General features: G+C 47.3%; 1 protein-coding gene across 9 annotated transcripts in view; it reads left to right on the forward strand.

Annotated features, from left to right (window-relative positions):
• Window positions 1-20,568, forward strand: part of ZNF217 (zinc finger protein 217) — a 44,490-nt gene that overhangs the window by 15,255 nt on the left and 8,667 nt on the right. For 7 of the 9 annotated variants that reach the window (XM_042980120.1, XM_042980122.1, XM_042980127.1 and 4 more), the window contains 4 exons: window positions 10,392-12,160; window positions 15,559-15,675; window positions 16,318-17,736; window positions 19,634-19,765. In XM_042980120.1, the coding sequence (XP_042836054.1) occupies window positions 10,768-12,160; window positions 15,559-15,675; window positions 16,318-17,736; window positions 19,634-19,743 (3,039 nt within the window). In that variant the 5' untranslated portion in view covers window positions 10,392-10,767 and the 3' untranslated portion in view covers window positions 19,744-19,765. Of the gene's footprint in view, window positions 1-57; window positions 145-323; window positions 669-10,391; window positions 12,161-15,558; window positions 15,676-16,317; window positions 17,737-19,633; window positions 19,766-20,568 lie in introns of those variants that run through there. The other 2 variants (XM_042980125.1, XM_042980126.1) reach the window with 2 other exon arrangements.

Raw genomic sequence — 20,568 nt, forward strand, 5'->3', positions numbered from 1 at the left:
TTAGCTCGCCCCCCTCCCCGGATGACCCCCGCCCCGCCCGGCCCGGCCCCCGCTCCGGCTCTCTGTTCCGCTCCTCTAGGGCGCCCCCTCCCCACCCGGCTACGGAGCGATCCCGGCAGTGAGGAGGTGCCGGGCGAGCCCCCGGTGTGTACAGTGTTTTACCATCACACTCACTCTCGGGGACTGACGGGAGGGCTTGGGGGCGGGGGAGTCCCCCCTTCTCCGGCCGGGGCCGGGGGGCCGGCCGGAGAGAGCCGGGGGCTGCGTGCGTGCGTGGGTGGGTGGGGGGCTGTTCCGGAAAAGTTGGGTGGCTCCGCCGGGCGGCTCTCCGGGTTTGCCGGCTTGGCCGTGGGGGGCGGGCGGAGGTGAGGGGGCCGGCGCAGAGCCCCCCGCGATGGCCCCGAGGGGGGGCCGGGGCAACTTGGGAACAGCCAAAACAATGCGTCCTAACAGGCGTCCCCCGCAAACAATGGCCGGGACCGTCCACACGGGCCGGGCGGAGGGCGCGTCTACAGGGGCCGAGGGAGGGGCTTGGCGTCGCCGCAGACCCCGACGCACACCCCAACGAGCCCCCGGGCGCCCCCAAATCCGTCCCCGGGATTCCCGGTCTCCTGCCCATCCCTGAGTAGGCGGTGCACGGGCTGCGATTCCTGGATGTGTGTGATAAGGTGTTGTTGTTGTTGTTTTTTTTTCTCTTTAATTTTAAAGATTTTTTGAAACTTTTTAAATAGCCATTAAACGCTTAAAGAATATCTTTATAACTTAATTCTACTTGGAGTCCCAAAGCCAGCTGGAAGCAGAACTAGTAACTCTAAAGGGCAGGAAGGATTGAAATGTTCGCCTATAAGTGTTTCTTTCTTTCTTTCTTTTTTTTTTAAAAGGGAAGTTTCTGCCAGGAGGCGCTGAGTGGCGAAACCGCGCAGTTTCAGATGTAGAGCCCTCTTCTCTCTAGCTTTGGCCCCAAAATGCGAGCTGCACGGGATGGGGAGGGGAGACGAGGGCGCTGCTGGGGGCCCCTGGAGGCCGGATTTGGGGCGGCCTGAGCGGTCCTGCCCGGATGGGGGCCAGACCTGCAGGCCGGTACCTGCGCCCCGGGGATCGGGACAGACGTCCAGGTCCCGGGTTGGAACCCGCATTTTGGGATTCAGGGAAGGGCCACCGAGGACGGGAAGTAGCATTCTTGGGCGGGTGGGATGGGGGTGGGGTGGGGTGGGCAGGCGGGGACTTTTCCTAAAGGTTTAGTTACAGGAACAGGAAAGAGCCACCAGTGGCCACTTCTGGGACCCCAGTGGCCTGCTTACACAGGGAGTAGCAGAAACTTTATTTTTTCTCTTTTTTTGTTTCCCCAAGAAAAGAATAGTCGCTTTGGAGTTTAAGGCTTTGCTGTGTTCCTCTTTGAAATTCCTTGAGCCTCAGTTTATCTTTCTGAATCAGCCTATAGGGCTTGAAGCGCTGGCTTGAGCATTCCTAAACGAGTATTAAATGCAGGGCTGTTGTTGCAGTGGTCCTTGGGCCAGTTTGGGGTCCTGTGGTATTGACTACTACGTGCTACATACTAGCTGGTTTCCTCGCTTTCTAGATCATTTGGAACCATTAAGCTGTATGTTTTAAGAAGCCTAGGTCTGATTTAGTTCAGGTTGATTCAATTATGTCTTCATCGCTTTTGAGTTGGTTGAATGAGTTGACATGAGATTAAGCCCAACAAAAGAAAAGGCAGGGTAGCAACAGCTGCCGGCCAGGCCTGGCGACTAGGTAGGGGTCTTGGGAGGCCTTGCACCTTCTCTTTTGTATATGTTAAGAAGTACATTTAGAAATGTTCTGTTACTGTACGCCCCCCCCTCCCCTCCCCCGCCCCCCCATGGATGGATGCCCTGGTGGATATCAGCTAAGACTTAAAATACTAAATTTTATAACACTTTGAGTGAATAATCTAGCGTTTCTAAAAAGGCCTGTCGTGTCTGGAGGGGCAAGTGCGGAGTAATAACCTAATTGCTTTTTGTCTGAAAAATATAGCAGTCAAACCACTGGTTTGTGCTTGCTTAGTTAATGTGTCTAAGAACTTTTAAGGTGTGTCCTTTAATGGTAGATGACTTTTTCTGAGAAGTCCTGTTTATTTTAGATACTGTTTTGTTCAGTATCCCAAAGACTCGTAGTAGTGTGTGCGCGTTTGATCCTGGTGTTCTAGTGAAAAACCCCTCCCACCGCCCCAAATTGCTTCCATTTTTAATCAGTTCTAGAAGGTCTTAAATTCAAGAGGCAGTGTGACTTACTTAAAAATCCTCTTGTCAGTAGCCACAAGGCACACCATTTATTTGGCTTGTTTGTTCGAATAGGGTTAATAATCTGATTGCTTGGAATGTTAATTATTTAGCGTGAAGAAGAGGAAGCCTCCTCCTCGGGGGCTCCACATTGGTTTGCGTGCTGGGGGAGGAAGTGGGGGAGGATTATGACTTCTCCAGGCGAAGGACACACTTTTCCTTAGTGTCCAACTTGGTTCCAACCTTTTATCTTCACGGCGCCTTCCAACGCTTGGCAGTGTGACCTTTGCTGTTTTTTAATAACTTGTTAAGATCGAAGTTTAGCAGTGGTCTGGGGTTCCTATCCTTCCCTTTCACTTCCTAATCAAAAAAAGGAACTAATACACCACGTTGATAAAGTTTGTAGAAAATATTTTCCCCCTTCACCCTGAAGAATCTATTTAGATAACAGCTTGATATCCCCCCCCCCCCCCCCCCCCCCCAGGTAGTAGAGGGGAAGAGGACGGAGGAGTGCTAGGGTTTGCCTTTACTCTTAAGGTGGAGGTTGATTTGCATTCTCTTTGTAAGCCTCCATTTTTTGGCAGTGGAACTTCTGGGAGGAGTAGCCGCCCGTCTCCCTTCCAGTGGACCTTTAAAGAGGAAATCAGAAAATAAGACTTCATCATCCAGTCGCTTACAAACTGATGAAATCATTAAGGAATATAATGGCCTGGCAACGACAGAGTCCCTCTCTCCTCATTTCAGATAATCACTTTACTCTCTTTTAACAACATTTATGATGAAATGGCATGTTTTTGCCACAGCAGGGTTGCCTTTTCCCAACCCTGGAGCACTCTTAATTCCGAGACGCTTGATTAGAGCCTCAGGGGTCCCCAAAGATGTGTTTTCCCACTTTATAAAATTACATTCTTTTCTCCCTGTTGTCACAAAAATGATATTGGTTGATAAGAACTTTTGAGTAGTTTTAATGACTCTTGACTGCCTACTATCTACTACTTGATTAAAAAAAAAAAAAGATACTTTGATCTGACTCTTTTAGGACTGTGCATGATCTGGACCTTTTTTTATGTTTCACGTGAAGCTGTGTTCCCATTTGCTCAAAGACCACTTCAGTTCACATGGTCCCATCCCACACATGCCAGGATGGCCTGTGTGTGAGTTTTTTTGAGGTTGCTGGGGATGACTTATTTTAAATGGCTCATTGCTAATTTCCTATTTCAGTGTAACCCCCTGGCAGTTTGTTTAGTAAATGAATTGGGAAGTTGAAGCCAAGGTCCCGAACAATGGCTATATATTTTCAAGGTTTAGAATTGTACAGTAGGAACGAGAAACCTGAGACCGTTGTATAAGCTGATGAGTATTCCACTAGAATAAAGTAAGTGCAAGGAGATTTTAATTTAAACGACTACATCTGGAATACACCTAATAGTTTTCAAAGAGTTACTGAGGTGTTACAAGTAAAAACCTGGAAGGTGTTTACAGAATAGCTACTGAGCTGAAATGAAAGAAATCCTAATCATATTAAATGCTCCAAGTAGGGAAAGGTTTAGTTACAGCCTGTAAACTAAAGGAGGCTGGAAGAGTCTCGATTTGTACACCTCACCTCCAGATTTGGGAGGGGGAGGGGTGTTAACCAGATTAAAATGCACGTGGAAGAAAGAATGAATTACACAAAGACAGCAGGAAATTTCTGAAATTCGGGAGAGGGAAAGCTTGATCGTCCTAACCGAATGGCCTGCTTTTGGGGGCAGCAGAAAGTTCTTGAAGTGTTGGCTGTTAGGAAGGGAGGCGATCTGGACGATTCCTCTCCGACCGATCACACAGTGAGGCAAATTGGTAGTGGTGTGTGGGGCAGAGGATTTTGAATGGAGACCACGAGGGCAGCTGGAAGTCTGACTTTGAGGAAGTGCGACCACCGTCCTTCTCTAAAATCTGCCGTTCAGGACGAGGAAGCTCAACTCTTGTTTAGAGCTAGCTTCCAAATAAATGCTGGGGCTCCCCCCCCCCCCTCCAGCAGCCAGCTGCCGCCACAGACCGCCCCTTTATGCTTAACATTGGAATGTTCATTAAACGACTACACATTTGAACATTTGTTGACTGACTGTTCTTAACATCCCATTACTTCCTGCCCAGGCTAACTACATAACTGAGTTACTGGAAATCAGGGGCCAGTTTGGTAATTTTATGATCACGTTGAGAAATAAAATTACTAAACCTGAAAAGACAGCCGGGGAAGTTAAATGAGAGAATTAGTTTGAATTCCTGGGCTTTTGTTCCGAAGCTTTACCTAAGTTGTTTTTGACCTCCGCATTCCTTCAATTCGGGCTGAAGAGCTTCTGTTACCCGGAGTCAGATGCCAGTTTTTTAATGGATTCGTTTGTGTTTTGTGTATCGTTGTTCATCAGTTGCCAGCGTGTCAGGAAACGTTTTGAATTTAAACTATGGTTCTGTGGACCGGAGCTAGAGTCCACATCTGTTTTGTTCTCGAATCCCATTAGGAGAACTGCTTGCTTGTTTGTTTGTTTGTTTGTTTGTTTGTTTTTTCTCCTACCTGTGTCCATCGGGGTGACTTCAACACAGTTCATTTACACCAGAAGACGTGTGTTTTGGGTTTTTTGAAATCGGTGGCTAATTTTTTTTTTTTTCAGTCCAGCATACAAATCTAAGGAACAGTGATTCTATACGTATTAATTGAAAGGAGAGCTTTTCCCTGAATTTTGAAAGCAAACAGGTGACTTAAAAGAGCCAGACCTACAACCTTAGTATTTACTCAACAGAGATAGGGAGGGGAATCTTTAAATGTTGGCTAAAGAAAGAGCGCCTGCCTTAAAAGGCCGTGCCCGTGTTTATATTTAATCTGGTTGGTTAAATTGGGTATAATCAAGAACACTCACCATTTGGCCTTGTGGAAAAAGTGGTGTAGGTGTGTGGGGTAATGGTTCTAGTTCCTTCTATACCTATATATGCAGTTATCTGTGTGTGCAGATACACAAGCGTTTCCTTTGTGGGGAGCGAGAGAATATAGGTAAAGATAGGTTGGCTTTTTTTTATTGAAATCTCTCTTTTTGGTGCAGTTCTGTCTAACATCTTTCCAAAAGTAGTTAAGGTGTACTACTGGTGAAGTAGCAGGAATGGAATCTCCCAGATCGCAAGGCTTCATCTGATGGCTGCATTAAAAGTCTTGTTTTATTCATTTCCCTTATAGTTCTCTTTTTCCGATCAGGATGGGATTTGTCAAAGCCAGTTTACAGACCACAGGATCTGTTAATATTGATAATACCGAAACTAAAACTAGTTATGTGGCTTCAAGTTCACGTTGAGATCCTTTAACTGACCTTAATTGATTTGGAATGAATCAGGCAGAGTTTTTAATCCTGACACTCAAATGTACGAATATGACTGTATATTTTTATAGTACTCTGGTCTCTAATTGTATTTAGAACTGAGCCCTTATTACAGTTTCAGGAAAATGAGATGGCCGTAGGATCTTCCCAGGCCTTGCCTTTGAACCGGCCAATGGCTTTTTTATTTTTAAACCATTTGCTTTTGACTAGTTTTAGATTGTGATGCTGAATATAACCTTTTGAATATTTTAATCTTTTCACTGAACTTTTAAACATCTTTTCACAGCTATATTAGGAAAGTTGGGTTGACCATTCAGCTCATGGGTGTGACCTTGGTGATTTCCTTGAAATAGTGTTGAAGGATTTAAAGTTACAGGTTTGGATTGTCGCTGTGGCGTAACTATGTACAGTTCTCCTCACTTGTCGGATTAAGGAAAAAACTCATATGTGTAACGTACAGAAGGAACATTTATAGAAAAACTGTTAAGTTTCCTGACCAGATCTTGGAGATAATTTCGCCCTTTACAGGATACAAATGAAACAGGCCAGAGACTAGCAGTTTGTTTGGGTGAAATATTTTAATGATCATATATTTGGACACTTGAGTGACTCGGAGGGAAAGAGTAGAGTTGCAGGAATACTGCATATTACTTAGTTATAAACAGAATTGGGTGTCTTTGACAGTTTTTGAGGACTTTGAATTCCTCTTGCTCCATCATAGGGTAATAAATATTCCATATCAAAAAATGTAAGATAACCTGTTTAGCTAAAGTGGAGGCATGCTGTCTGTAAAGGTTAACAGTGTGAGTACGTTTGTACATGAAGGACTATTCCCAAGTCACAGCAATTGTCAGCAAGGTGGCGTTTCCTTCTAATTTGCTGTGCTTAAGCACAAATTATTGCATTTTTTTCATTAAGCATTGTATAATGTGTAATATTTGCTAATTTCAAAATCTGTAGATAGTGGCAGAATCTCCTGAGCTTTACTCCCCACGGAGCATCTGCTTTAAAACAAAACAAACAAACAAACAAACAAAAAACAGAAATCGCCTAAAGAGCATTAGACTTCTATTTTAGGCACTTCTAAGCAATATGGTTCCTACTGTTTTTCGAAGATTATGTTGTTGTACATTTTTTTTAAAGTATCTAATCACAGTATAAAGTAATCACCAGTACTCTTGCGGAATACGAGGTTATGGCGGATAACCTCTTGCCTCGGGTGCCTTGGGGGTGTATAGCTGAAGGTTAAGTGTATCGTCTCCCTGACTAAAGGTTTAAGAACGTTTTTTTAAACACTGACAAACAATTTTGCAAACCGCCTTTCGGGAAGCCTAGTATGTTCTGAACGCTCAACTTCTCTGTAAACTAAAAGCATTTAGATTCTAGGGGTCGGATTAAGATCCTCCCCCTCCTTCCTCCTCCAGTTCTTTGTGAAGACAGACAACTTCCTGGGCCGGCAGTGCCTTGGTGTGCCTGCCGTGGCTTCTGTGTTGCTCCACCTGGAGAGCGAGGCTCTAGGAAGGCTGTGTGTGGGTGTGCACTTCACTCGACTGGAATGGTTGTTATTAACAGTAATTAGATTAGAATGTGTCTTTTTTGGTAAGTTTTGTTATTATTCAAGTATTATCGCAGTCACTGTTAAAGATTGGGGGTTTTGTTTAGCAGATTGGTTTTAAGTGATACAGGTAATTGGTTTATAGTTTAAGGAAGTGTTTAGTCTGCAAACGGTTTCTTAAGTCAAGAGTCCGAGGCGTTTGTTGTCAGATTTTCCTAGCTTGTCCTGCACGTCTGTCTTGGTGGGTCAGTAAGGAGCGTAGTTTTAAATCTAAATGATAAGGTTTTGCCTATGCTGGTCAACTTCATGGTAGGATTAATTAGGATCTTGTTTTCTATTATTACACCCTTGAAACTGCAGAGAATGGTAAATTAGACGGCAGCCATGGAGAGCCGTGTAGAAAGAAGTTCTCATGAACATTCGGGTTAATTTTAATATCAGATCAGTTCAGACTGGTGACTGTGGCCAGAGACGTGCATTACTGATTGTATACCTGTACTGATGACGTTAGTGTTTGTTAATTTATTCACCAGGGGTTTATTGAGGGCCCGACCCCATGCCAGGGACCCCTTCTAGGCATGGGGACATCATGGTGAACAAGGTCGACAGGGTCTCTGCTCCTGGGATCTTCAAACAGGTGGCCCAGGGTTTGCAGATCTTGGGTGAGTAGTAAGGATTGCCATGACTCACCGGGAGTCTAGTGCTTAGGACAGTTGGGCACAGTCGATGGCCATCACAATCTGTGCCAGAAGCTTCCCTTGAGGAGGAAGTGCTTCAGGTTTTGCCGGGGAGGTTCTCCTTCCCCATCTGACCCTCGTAGGAGACTCCTCGTAGGAGACTCTTGCAGCTGGGGGGCCTAGGACGTCCTTCCCCTCATCTCCAGGCCTCTGTTCTGCTCCTAATTTTTTTTTTTTTTTTTTTGCACTGTGTCTCCTTTACTAATCCTCTAGGTCTTGTGTTAGAAGCTGATGATGACTTCTTTAACCCAGATATTTGAACATTTCAGAGACAAAAATTGAAACTAAACTGAGGCATTTCCTTCTGGTCACGCCATTACCCTGGATTGGAAATAATAGGGATGTATGTACCCACACCATGTTTCTAATTCAGAGGTTGAGTTTAGGAGTGGTGTCTTTTGGGGAAAGATTATTTGTAGGAAACTGGAGTTCCCCCAAACTTAAAATATCAGAGAGTAGTAAAATTTCTTACATACGTACACACACACACACACACACACACACACACACACACACACACATACACACAGGTCCAACATAGAGGACTAACTTTGATTTTGGCAAATTAGGACATTAAAAAAAGTACTGATTGCTATTGCCACTCTTTCATTTTAAAAAAGCTAGTTTGCAACCCCCAAATAGAAAGGACCTCAAATAGAGGACAGCCTCTATTCAAATTCAAGTGTAGGACTCACTGAGTTGTCTCTCTGTTTTTCATCTAGACGTTGCCAGTGAAGACAGTGTTGTCAGTTTGATAACTGCTTGTCTAGAGTATGTACTGTTATTTCTTCAGTTAAAATATTACCTGGTACACCGGCATTCAGTAAATACAGACTACATAGAACCCTAAATTATCAGTTACGTGTTTCAGATATCACTTAATATCTTGATTGGGAAAGCATCAAATATTCTTTGGTGTCTGTCTATCCATACGTGTAGATCTGCCCCTGGAACCATAGAAATTTGGAACTCTTGAGGGTGATCCTGTAATTTAACCGCCTGCAGTAGGTAGATGAAGGTGAGGTAGGTAGGTGGTGGTGACAACTTTAAGGTTGTGACTTAGCCAGAACTAGAACTCGGGTCTTTGGAGTGTTCTGTTAAAGCCCACCAAGCTGGTAGCCAGCCCAAGAGTTTTATCCTCCATTGTGATCACAACAAAGGACTCAGAAATTAAGATAAAACACTTCAGTACCTTCTTTCTTTTCCCTAATCTTTGATCTGCAGCCTTATTTAGAAAAGCTTAATGTTAAAGATCTAGTGTATTCAAAACTAAAGATAGCAAAGAGCATGAGAATTTTCTTCTATTATGAGTATAAAGAAGGGGAAGAAATGTTTCCTTGTCTTTTCTGAGCCTAGAGGCCCTTGCTCTTTGAGGAAGTGGAGAGAAGGAAAGTCAAGTCAAGGTGGTGGGAGTAGTTTGCAAGTCTTTTTGTTCTGTTGGGTGGAATTAACAGACTTCAGGTTAAGTAGCTGAGTCTATTTAGAAACAATTCTGTGCTTGCCAGAAAGGTGGAGGGGAGGGTGTTGGGTTTGGAGGTTAATTCTTCTCCAAGAATGAAAATTGGCTTCTAAATCTGAGCCTGCAGAGCCACATAAAGTAATCATCCATTTTTCACCTGGCCAGTGCATAATGGGAAGGGTGGGTTAAAAGTGGGAGGACCCGTTTTCTGATGAAAGACTGAGCCATGTTGACCCTGCCGTGTGGAGGATTTTCAAGTGTACCCTCACCGAGTAGCCTGGTGCGTGTGTTTCCTTATTTGTTGTGTGCACAAGGGAGCCCTACCCTGACTTTTGTTGAAGGCTGTTTCTGCCTTCTGAAAAAGCAGCTGGGATCTGGGCGGTGGGTCGAGGGCTAGAATATCCTGTGAACCAAAATGATTCAGGTTCCCCTTGGCCACGATGAGCCTCATTCTGAGGTGTTCTGTAGTTTCTGAATGTGGATTTTAGGAAAGGTTCCTGTTCTCGTGTGTGTTGTTGGCCTGTGCGTGTGTGATCTTCGAGGGTGCTGTTCGGCATTTGTGTCTCTGGGCTGTATAGAAGACAGTTTGAAGTTCGGGCTTTAAACGTTTTATTTAGAGAGGGCCTTACTTGGCATTCTTCACAGTGGGTATCGTCTCTAGATTTGCAGGGGCTCTTTGTAAGGACACACATTGCATTGCAGTGGCATTTAAACTGCATTCAGCTGAATTTAACCGTTTCTGTCCTGAATCTTAAAGTTTAGACTTCAATCATTAGAGCACCACGTTTTCAGTTTCTTCCCTGGATGAAAATCCAGCGATTTGGTGAGTGTCCTCATTGGGTAAAATGCTAACGATTTAATTAACAGGCATGTTTAACAGGATGCGCGATGTTAGTCGAAAGTGGAGTGGACGAACGAGGCACCTCTTCTGCCACGAGCGGACCAGCTGTGCGTCGTCCACACCGGGCTTCTCTTCCCTCTGGCCGCAGCCAAGTAACCATTTCTGTGGTTTTTGGTTTTTGTTTTTTCCCCCTCTAGGTTTTGGAAATCCCTGGTCTCCAGGTTGCTGGGATTGACTTCTTGCTCAGTTGAATCACTCACTCAATGGAGACAAAGAGAATGAACGCTCCGTGCTGACTCATATTTGAATCAAAGCGCTGGGGAGTCTGTCTGCCTTGTTTGTGCAAAGAACCAGTGGTTGGCTCTGCCACCGAGCTTCCTAAGACTTCTGAAGATAAGAAGCTACAGGAATATATACTTTGCTTTTGAACTTTTGTAACAAATACTTGTTCTCGTTTTAAGTCCAGGGCTGCTGGGGGCGTGAGTGACAAGTCTTACAAGTGGCCTTATTCCAGTTCCAGAAATCCCTCCACCGGATTCTTATTTTGTATACAATCCTAAAGTGCCAGGAAACATGCCAACTCAGTCCCTGCTGGTGTATATGGATGGACCAGAAGTTATTGGCAATTCTCTTGGTACCCAGATGGAGATAGATGATGCCGTGTCCATAAAAGGGACCACCACCGTTCCTTTCCGAGCTACGCAAGAGAAAAATATAATCCAGATCGAAGGATATATGCCCTTGGACTGCATGTTCTGCAATCAGACCTTCACGCATTCAGAAGACCTTAATAAACATGTCCTGATGCAACATCGGCCTATCCTTTGCGAGCCGGCCGTTTTGCGGGTGGAAGCAGAGTACCTGAGTCCTCTGGACAAGACTCAGGTGAGAACGGAGCCTCCGAAGGACAAGAACTGCAAAGAAAACGAAGAGTTCAGCTGTGAAGTGTGTGGGCAGACGTTCAGAGTCGCTTTCGACGTCGAGATCCACATGAAGAAGCATAAGGACTCCTTCACTTACGGCTGTCATGTGTGCGGACGGAGGTTCAAGGAGCCCTGGTTCCTTAAGAACCACATGCGGACACACACCGGCAAAGCGGGGGCCAAGAGCAAACTGCAGCCGGGCGCCGAGAGCCCCGCCACCATCAACGAGGTGGTTCAGGAGCACGTGGCCGAGAGCATCTCCTCTCCTTACAAAATCTGCATGGTTTGTGGCTTCCTGTTTCCAAATAAGGAAAGTCTGATCGATCACAGGAAGATGCACGCCAAAGACACTGCTTCCGGCAGCGGAGGCACACAGACAGACTCTCCGCAGGGGGGGATGCCAGCTCCGGGGGAAGAGTTCCTGCAGTTCTTGAACTTGAGGCCCAAATCGCACCCCGAGACCGGGAAGAAGCCCACCAAATGGATACCTCAGCTCGATCCGTTCACCACCTATCAGGCCTGGCAGCTGGCCACCAAAGGAAAAGTCGCCGTGTGCCGAGAAGTGAAGGAGCAGCCAGGGCAGGAGGGCAGCACCGACAACGATGATTCGTGTTCCGAAAAAGAAGAGCTCGGAGAAATTTGGAACGCCGGAAAAAGCCATTCCGAAGGTTCTGGAAAGCCCAAGCCAAGCAAAAGCGGCTGCGCGGGCCTCTCCCAGGACAAGGAGAAGCCCAGACCCTCCGGCGGTGAAGTGCCTTCCGTGGAAGCCGACCCAAAGCTGTCCGGGAACAAAGAGAAGCCGACGCACTGCTCTGAGTGTGGCAAAGCCTTCCGGACCTACCACCAGCTGGTCTTGCACTCGAGGGTCCACAAGAAGGATCGGAGGGCCGACGCCGAATCGCCAACCATGTCCGTGGACGGAAGGCAGCCTAGGACGTGTTCTCCGGACCTAACCACCGCCCTGGACGAGAATGGAGCCGTCGATCGAGAAGGCGGTTCTGAAGATGGGTCTGAGGACGGACTTCCGGAAGGGCTCCATTTGGGTAAGTGAGGCGCTCCGTCGCGTGCTGTCCTTCCTCCGCCTCCAGCCCCGGACAGCGCTGGCAGGTCGGGGTCGGAGAGCCGGCTTTGAGTCCAGGCTCTTCCGGTACCCTCCGCGTTGTAAGTTCACCTAACCTCTCAGGGCTTTGATTTTTCTCAAGGTTTCTTCCTCTTCTGAAAACTTGTGTGATTTTTTTTTTTTTTTCTTTTTTTAAATATCTGGCTAACAAGCGACACACATTATCTTAACTGGGGCAGTTTTGCCCCCAGCGGAACCTGGTAGTGTCTAGAGGTCTTTTTGGGTGTCACAACTGTGTTCGTGTTGTGCTGCTGACGTCCGGTGGGTAGAGGCCAGGGATGCCGCTGAGTGTCCTCCAGTGCACAGCACGGCCCCCCCAGCAAGTCATTGTGTGGTCCCAGTGTCCCGTGAGGTCAGGGTTGAGAGACCCTGGGCTTCGCTCCGTTCTTCCGGCCAACCTGATCTCATCTACAAAAACAAGTTATCCTTCGATGCAACAGACTTCCCCTTCCTTCAGGACCCAGCCCTCATGCATTTATTCCAGATGGTTTTCTAGGGTCACGAAAGGCACTGGGAATGATGATCAGCCAGAGCAAGGGTACTGAGAGAGTTTGGTGAGTACTGAGAGTTTGGGGCTACCTGGTACCCTCTCCTCTCATGTCTGGGGGGACTAGTGTTCGTTAACAGTTAGCTCAGGAACTAAGTCCATTTGTGTTCAAAATAGAGGGAACGCGAACGCACCAAAGATGTTTTAAAGGAATCTCGCTGCTCAGGTTTTCAGTGTCCTCATGGCTTTTATAGGAGACAGAAGCTGTCACTGACACATTGTGTCTTGAGGCCCAGTGGACATGATATCTAAGGCAGAGAGATCCCACCTGTGTGCTTCAAGCCTTGCCCATCTGCGCTTAAACCAGAGACTTGGCATATCCATTTAGTAAGATTTGGTTTGAATAAAGGACTCTCCTGCTGGAAGACAGTTAAAAGAACCCCTGCGTCGTCTTCAGCAGCCGAGTGATGGGAACGTAAATTAGTCTTAGAGAAACATGATCATTCACAAAAGTGGTCTTTGGTTTCAGCCGCTGCCTTCTTTCACTGTAACTTGATGGCTGGCTAGTCAGAACTCGAGTGTGAGACCCAAGATGAGTTTGACCAGATGATCCTCCCCAAACCAGTGCCCTGGTTCTTTTTCTGATCACATGATGGATGTGAGAACAAGCTGTTAGTTCCTCTGGAGTATTTAGAATGGTTGGACTTTGATGGGACACAAGGAAACCTAGCACTTAGCATACTACAGCCTTCGGGAATCTCGAAAGCACATTATGGTGTCTTAATGACATCATAAAGAAGGCCTTGAACACAGACCTCTATCTTTATAGTGGTCCCTGTTAGCGTGGGTCCCATTCTCAGGGGCATGTAGTAGTAAATGGGGAGATAATTAGGTCCGCCAGCTGCCCTGAAAGAAATGAAATGGCCAGTCACATTCTGCCAGCGGGTGGTGTGGGTGGTGTGGGCCGGAGAACCGGGTGGAAATCTTGGGTGGAAATCTTGGTGGTTGGGCAGATAGAATGCCCCATGATAATCGCTGGGAGCGCCGCGACTTGCCTGGAGGCGGGTTCTCCCACTGCATTGTTTTGTGGCGGATTACAGGTTGCTTAACATTTCTTTGCCCTGATTTCTGTTTGCAAAATTTGGTTCGTCAACCCTTGTCTTCCACCTCCCAAGGATCATTTCAACAGCCTATTGGTAAAAAAAGTTTGCAGTTCTTTAAAACTCAGAGGTGATGCCCAAGGAGCAGGAACCAGGTATATGTGGGCGTTTCGTGTCCTTTCTGTTAAAAGAGAGGCATTTCATAACTTTTTGGGTGTGATGCAACATAACAAATTCTGATGCATACTCGGGAGTAGGAAATTGCAGTAAAGTTCAGACTTGGCTAGGTGGGTGTGATTGGAAGACAAAGCTAGGCATTCTGTGTCGAGAGAATTGATTCTCCTCAATTTGTATCTTGACGGGGGTGGTTTCCATTTGGCTTACTGTTTTTTACCATCAACCTGGCTCTCTTTTAGATTTACTTTAAAGAAGATCAAAAGACAAAGTAAACATTTTGTTTTTATATTTGTTCTACTTGAAAATAGGTTTAACAGTGGTTATTCGTGTAATTCTTTTTTTTTTAAGTCTTCATGACATCTTTTTCCATCAGTGCTTGTTCCCGCTGTTTGAGAATGTTTAGAGCTGGATACATTTTCCTCGGGGAGTTGAGGGGGAATCATGCAGTCTGGTCTCTGTCGTACTGGAGGCTGCCCAAGGTTTGCTTATACACTGCTTTTTAAATCTGTAAACCAAATATATACAGTCCAAAATGCAGAGTGAGGAAGGAGCAGGGAAAGGAGGCCTTTCAAAGGTTGGAGTTCGGTTTTCAAGGCAAAATGGCCAGTTTAGTGATACTCAATTTTAAGAGATGACTACTTCCCTTCTCTTGTCCTCATTGTGTAGTGTGTGTAGTAAGAGGAGGTTGATCTCGAACTTTGACAGTCAGTTTTGTGGGAGTGGGCATCTTAACTGGAGCAAACGGAATGGTCTTTTGGAGGGCTGGAGTTTAAATACAATCACCCTTTAAATTAGCATCCCCGGCAGACCTTTACTCTCTTGTAGCAGAGATCTATTCTCCTGATCAGTGCAGAGTTTGAAATTTCAAGTTTAACCCATTGTCACTTGGGGACGGATTCTGATTGGTCTCAGGTATATCTTGTCCACATGCGTGCTGGCGAATGATACGGTTTGCTTTCCAAAACATGCTAAATTTTGACAAACAAGGTGTTTGACCCAATGCCAAACCTTTTAGTTTCTGTGAAGATTAGGTTGTGCTTGCTACCCTCTAGTGGTAGCTGGCCTGATCTTAGGATCGCCGCCTTCTGTCTGGTTGGGGAAACTGGCAATTTATATTGGCTCAGTTTTCTAAATCAGTTGCTCTGAAGAAGCTGGATATTGCAGCCAGCGAGTGTAGGTCCAGCAGGCATGTCGCAGACGTGTTGGGAGAACAGAAAGTTGCCCATGCATGTCAGTCTGTTAAGTGATCTTTCCTGTGATTGAGGCAAATGAGGAACGGACTCTTTTAACGATCCACTAAGTTGGCTGTACTCAGGAAACAAAAACAAAACAAAACAAAAAACAAGGCACGCATGCTAAAAAGCTTGCAAGACTTCAGATGACCTCCAAACAGTGTTTGGTATGTTCCTACCCTTTCTGGTTTACCCCAGCACTAATATATAAAAGCTATTTTATGCTTTTCCAAAAATGCTTCCATCAAGAATACTTAAAGCCCACTTGTCTTACTCGTGTACTCGAGCTGTCTTCTTACATAAATATTTTTGTTTCTGCTTCAAGATAAAAATGATGATGGAGGAAAAATAAAGCATCTTACATCCTCGAGAGAATGTAGTTACTGTGGGAAGTTTTTCCGTTCAAATTATTACCTCAATATTCATCTCAGAACGCACACAGGTAAGGAGCTTCCTAGATCTTTAATTCTTACTGGCTTAAACAATTATGATGCGGTTCTTTGTGTTTCTTTGTTTAATACTGTTGTTCGACTATTCTGTTAGACCCTTGGAGAATAGTTTGGGTCAATGTGTAGTGTACTAATGGCAGTCTGTTAGTGTCATTTTGTAACTCGAGCTGTTCCTGATTTTGAACTTAGTTTATTTACTTTCTGACGGTTGTAGCCACTCATCTTATTACAACTTGCTCTTTATCTTTAGTATGTTTTAATGCCACAGCTTTTTTGGGTACTGGTTTTTATGACTTGGGATGAAACGAGAATATGTTTAGAGTTTCCTTGAGATTGTAGAAGCAGCTGTACCATAATGGTTTATGAGGCTTAAGATGAAGTAAGTTTAAGGCGCACTATTTAAGACGCTATTCACATTTTCAAATACTCAGTGGAGTGAGGGTGATGAAGCGAGCAGCCGGGGAAAAACCCCGGATATGAAGGTCAGCAGGGAGAAGGGAAAAGGAAAGACCCTCTATTCTCTCTTAGATGATTCTAGTTTCCAAAGATCTGGTTTGATGCTTTTGTCACTTGGGGACAGATTCTTCATTTATTCCAGATAAACTCGTGTAATACGGTGACATTTGTTGTTTTAGGTGAAAAACCGTACAAATGTGAATTCTGTGACTATGCTGCAGCCCAGAAGACCTCTCTGCGGTATCACCTGGAGAGACATCACAAGGACAAACAGATTGATATTGCCGCGGAAGTCAAGAACGACGGGAAGAACCAGGAGCCCGAAGATGCACTACTTACCCCCGACAGTGCGCAAACCAAAAATTTGAAAAGATTTTTCGATGGTGCCAAAGATGTTAAAGGCAGCCCACCTGCAAAGCAACTTAAGGGGATGGCCTCTGCCTTTCCGAATGTTCTGGGCAGCACTGTCCTCTCACCAGTTCACAAAGATACTCAGGATTTCAATAAAAACGCAACGGAGGACAGTACTGATAGAGTCTGCAAAACTCCTGCCCCCGCCTATTTGGATGCGTTACCCAAGAGAGCGGCGGGTGACCCTCAGGCGCAGGAACCCACGTGTAGAACAGAGGTGGGGGTCCCCGGAGGTGCGGCCCGTGCGGCCGAGGTCGGTCACCGGGAGAAGCACGCGGGGACGGCGACGGCGGCCGAGGGCAAGCACAAGGCCGGCGCGGACTGCCAGGAGAAGCCTCTGAACCTGTCCCTCGGGGCGCTTCACGGCTGCCCGGCCATTTCTCTGAGCAAAAGTTTAATCCCAGGGATCACCTGCCCATTTTGTACCTTCAAGACCTTTTATCCCGAGGTTTTGATGATGCACCAGCGACTGGAGCATAAGTACAACCCCGACATCCACAAAAACTGCAGGAGCAAGTCTCTGCTGCGAAGCCGGCGCACCGGCTGCCCGCCCGCGCTGCTGGGGAAGGACGTGGCCCCGCTGGCGCACTTCCCCAAGCCCAAGGCCAGGCCCGCGCCCGCGCCGCCCGCCAAGGCCGCGCCGGCCGACCGGGACCGCGACCGCGACCGGGGGAAGCCGGGCCCCGCCGCGCCCGCCAGGCCCCCGCCGCCCCCGGGGCTCGACCCCAGCACTTTAGCGCCCAGCAACCTGAAGGCGCCGCGGCCGCCGCACCAGCCGCAGCCGCAGCCCGGCGGGGCGCAGGGGGTCGCCCGGCCGCCGGCCGACGCCGCCAACCCAGAGAGGGGCCGGAGGCCCGAGGCCAAGGCCAGGGCGCCCGCCGGCCCCGCCCCGCCCGGTCCTGCCGCCGCCAACGGCTGTGCGGAGCGTCCCTGGGCGCCGCGGGGCCGCGACCCCCCGAGCGGCCGCCCCGCCGAGCCCGGAGAGCCGCTGCCCAAGCGGCCGCGGCCCGACGCCGAGCCGCCCGCGCCCACCTTCCGCCGGGCCTTCGAGCTGCCCAAGTACCACGTGGTGCGCGGCCTGCAGTCGCTGCTGCCCGCCGAGTGCGTGTGCCCGCCGCCCGCCGCGATGCCGCCCAAGCCCCGCGCCGCGCCCGCGCCGCTCTTCGCCTGCGGGCCCGCCGCCGAAGGTGAGGCTGGGGGAGGGGTGCGCGGATGCTCTGGGTCACCCCCCCCCCCCCCCGGAAGGTGAGGCTGAGGCTGCGGTTGGGGGGGCTGCGGACAGGCCCTGGGCCCGCCGCCGAAGGGGAGGCTGAGGGGGGCCGGGGAATAGGCCCTGCCCTGCCCTCCCCCTTCCCCCAAGGGGAGGTCAGGGGAGGGGTGGATAATAGGCCCTGGGCTCGCTGGCGAAGGTGGAGGGGGTACGGGCCTAGGGACCCTAGGCCGCGGGAGTGGAGGAGGGGCTGGGCCCTGGGCCTGGGGGCTGCTGAGGGTCAGGGGTGGGGAGATGGACAGACCCGGGGGCCCACGCCCTCCGGGCTGAAGGCCACACTCCCCGCCCGCAGCCAGCTCACAATGCTAGTGAGGTCCGGGGGGCCCTGGGCAGTGCTGGCTCCCCACCCTTCATGCTGAAGCCCTTTGGAGCCCAGCCCAGTCTGTCCCTTCGCCGGTATGAGTGGTCTGTGGGTGGGCAGTGTCCCCACTAGCCGGTGACAGGTGCACTGTGAGCCCCCTAGGAGCATGCGTCTTCCACCAGGAGCAGAAAGTATGAGAACCTCAGTGGACATTCTTTTGATGCTGGGACTCTAGAATCAGACCGTTTTTTGTTAAATATTCAGCGCATTTTAAAAGCCTCACCCTTTTCCCATATGGACAATTTTTTTCTTAAATGATGAAGTGTTTTATTTAGATTTGGTCTTTCTTCATCTTTTGGAAACTCTGAATGCCGCAAGGTTAGAAAGTCATTATATACATCTTGTAATCCCTTTCTTCACATACTAGGCACACAATATACAGGGTCATGCATCAATGTAATATTATCAACACAGCATAAACATTTAAGCAGTAGATAACGTTTCACGTAAAAGAGGCTCTATGCATCATATGGCCTGACCCCACAGAAAGCAAACATTAGAATGCCATTTCAGCAGTTACAGTGTTGGTAGAATCAATAGAGTTAATTTGTCTCATACCCATCATATATTTCCATAAGACATCCATAAGGAAGAAGGAAGGGACAAAACCCGTTTTTCCCATGTGGGTAAATTGTTAAAAGTCGAAGATTACTTTGGAGTTCTCCCCATGGAAGTGTTTTCAAAACCCCTGTTTCCTTCCGGCCTCTTTCCCTTAGAGGCCTGTGGCGCTTTACCTGTGCAGGTGAAGAGGTCGATCAGAGTGTCCTGGGGAGCTGTCCCACGAGGCCGACTTAATTAAACCACCCTTTGTCCGATATAAGCCCCGCTGGTCTGTGCAGCCCCAAAGAGAAATCCATTTTCAAACCTCTCGGTTTGTATTAATTTCAAATTAAGGGTTCTGTGTGGCGACGATACTCTTATCAAGGATAGCTTGATGCCAATTGATACGGTAGGGATAGCAAATTGTAAAACAATTGCTTTTTACACACTCCAGTGAATTTTCTAAATCCTGTGATGAAATACTAATTTTTACAGCCTTTTGATTAGAAGTGTCTATTTTTCTCCCTATCGGTTGTTAAAACGGACGTGAGTCAAAACTTTGCCTTTACTTGAAGAGTAGGGCTCTATGTTGCAAGTGAAAGCCTCTTTTCAAACATCAGTATTTTTTCTCCTCTTCCCCACGGTTATGGTTCATGATGCATGTAGGTTTAAGATAACGTCTACCACCATTGTTTGGGGCTTTATTCCCCCCCCCCCCCCACTCTGGTGCCGAAACCCGAGATTGTAGCTTACTTACAGTTACCAATGTCATTCTTACTAATGACCACATGGCACTCAGATAATTCTGGCTTCAGTGATTTAAAATTTTGTGCTAGCAAATGTCCTCGAGGCACTTAAAACCATTTCAGTTGTAACGTGTTTTTATGCGTTTTTTTTTTTTTTCTCCAATCAGGAAAAAGACCTGTGTCCTATCAACACTTATCTAGCAGCATGCTACAAAAGAGAAACTATGAGAATTTTATTGGGAATGCACATTATCGACCAAATGATAAAAAAACTTGATTTCCTGTTTCGGGTAAGAAAGGTAAGCATATATGATCTATTGATTTTAGTTAATTGGAAATAAACCATCTGGTTCATTCAGTAAAATATAAAGTAAAATTAGTTTTGATTTTTAAAGTGTTCTTAAGACCTCCAGTGCTCAGGGTCTCCAGATATCCATGATGATGGTAACTAATAACAATAGTACCGACTGGAATTTACTAAGCATTTATTTCGTGCTCAGCCTGGAAGTGTTTTTATAATCATGACCTCATTTAATCCTTCCCACATGCGGGGTGGGGGGGGGTGGGCGGGCATTAGGCCAGGGATTAGCAAACCTCCACCTGCTTTTGTCTGCAAAGTTTTACTGGCACACAGTCGTGTCCATGCCTTTCCATATAGCCGATGGCTCCTGAGCCACATCAGCAGAGTGGTAGCTGTGACAGAGAGCGCGTGGCCTGCAAAGCTGAGAATATTTACATTTACATTCTGGCTCTTTACAGAAAATGGTTGCTGGGTTGGGAGGTCCCGTGCACCCTTTACGGATGAGGGTACCGAGACTTGGGTCGCATCCCACTCTTCTTAGTTCTGTCCTAGCATGACCCAAAGCCTGGGCCCCAACCCTCATGCTTAAGAGCTTGTTCAAAACCTCGGTGCATCCTTATTTGTTGAGGGAGGGGAGCGGGACAAGAGCGCGGAGGTGCATTTTGACAGTGTGGTTCACTTGGCGAATGTATGTAACTGTAGATACGCAGAAGACTCCAGCAGGACCCTCAGAGTTGTGTTAATTCCGTTGAGTTAATTCCGAGTTTGGCTACAGGGCCTGATGTCCGCACAAGTTACTAG

This window comes from Panthera tigris, chromosome A3, assembly GCF_018350195.1.
Source record: "Panthera tigris isolate Pti1 chromosome A3, P.tigris_Pti1_mat1.1, whole genome shotgun sequence".
Lineage (NCBI taxonomy): Eukaryota > Metazoa > Chordata > Mammalia > Carnivora > Felidae > Panthera > Panthera tigris.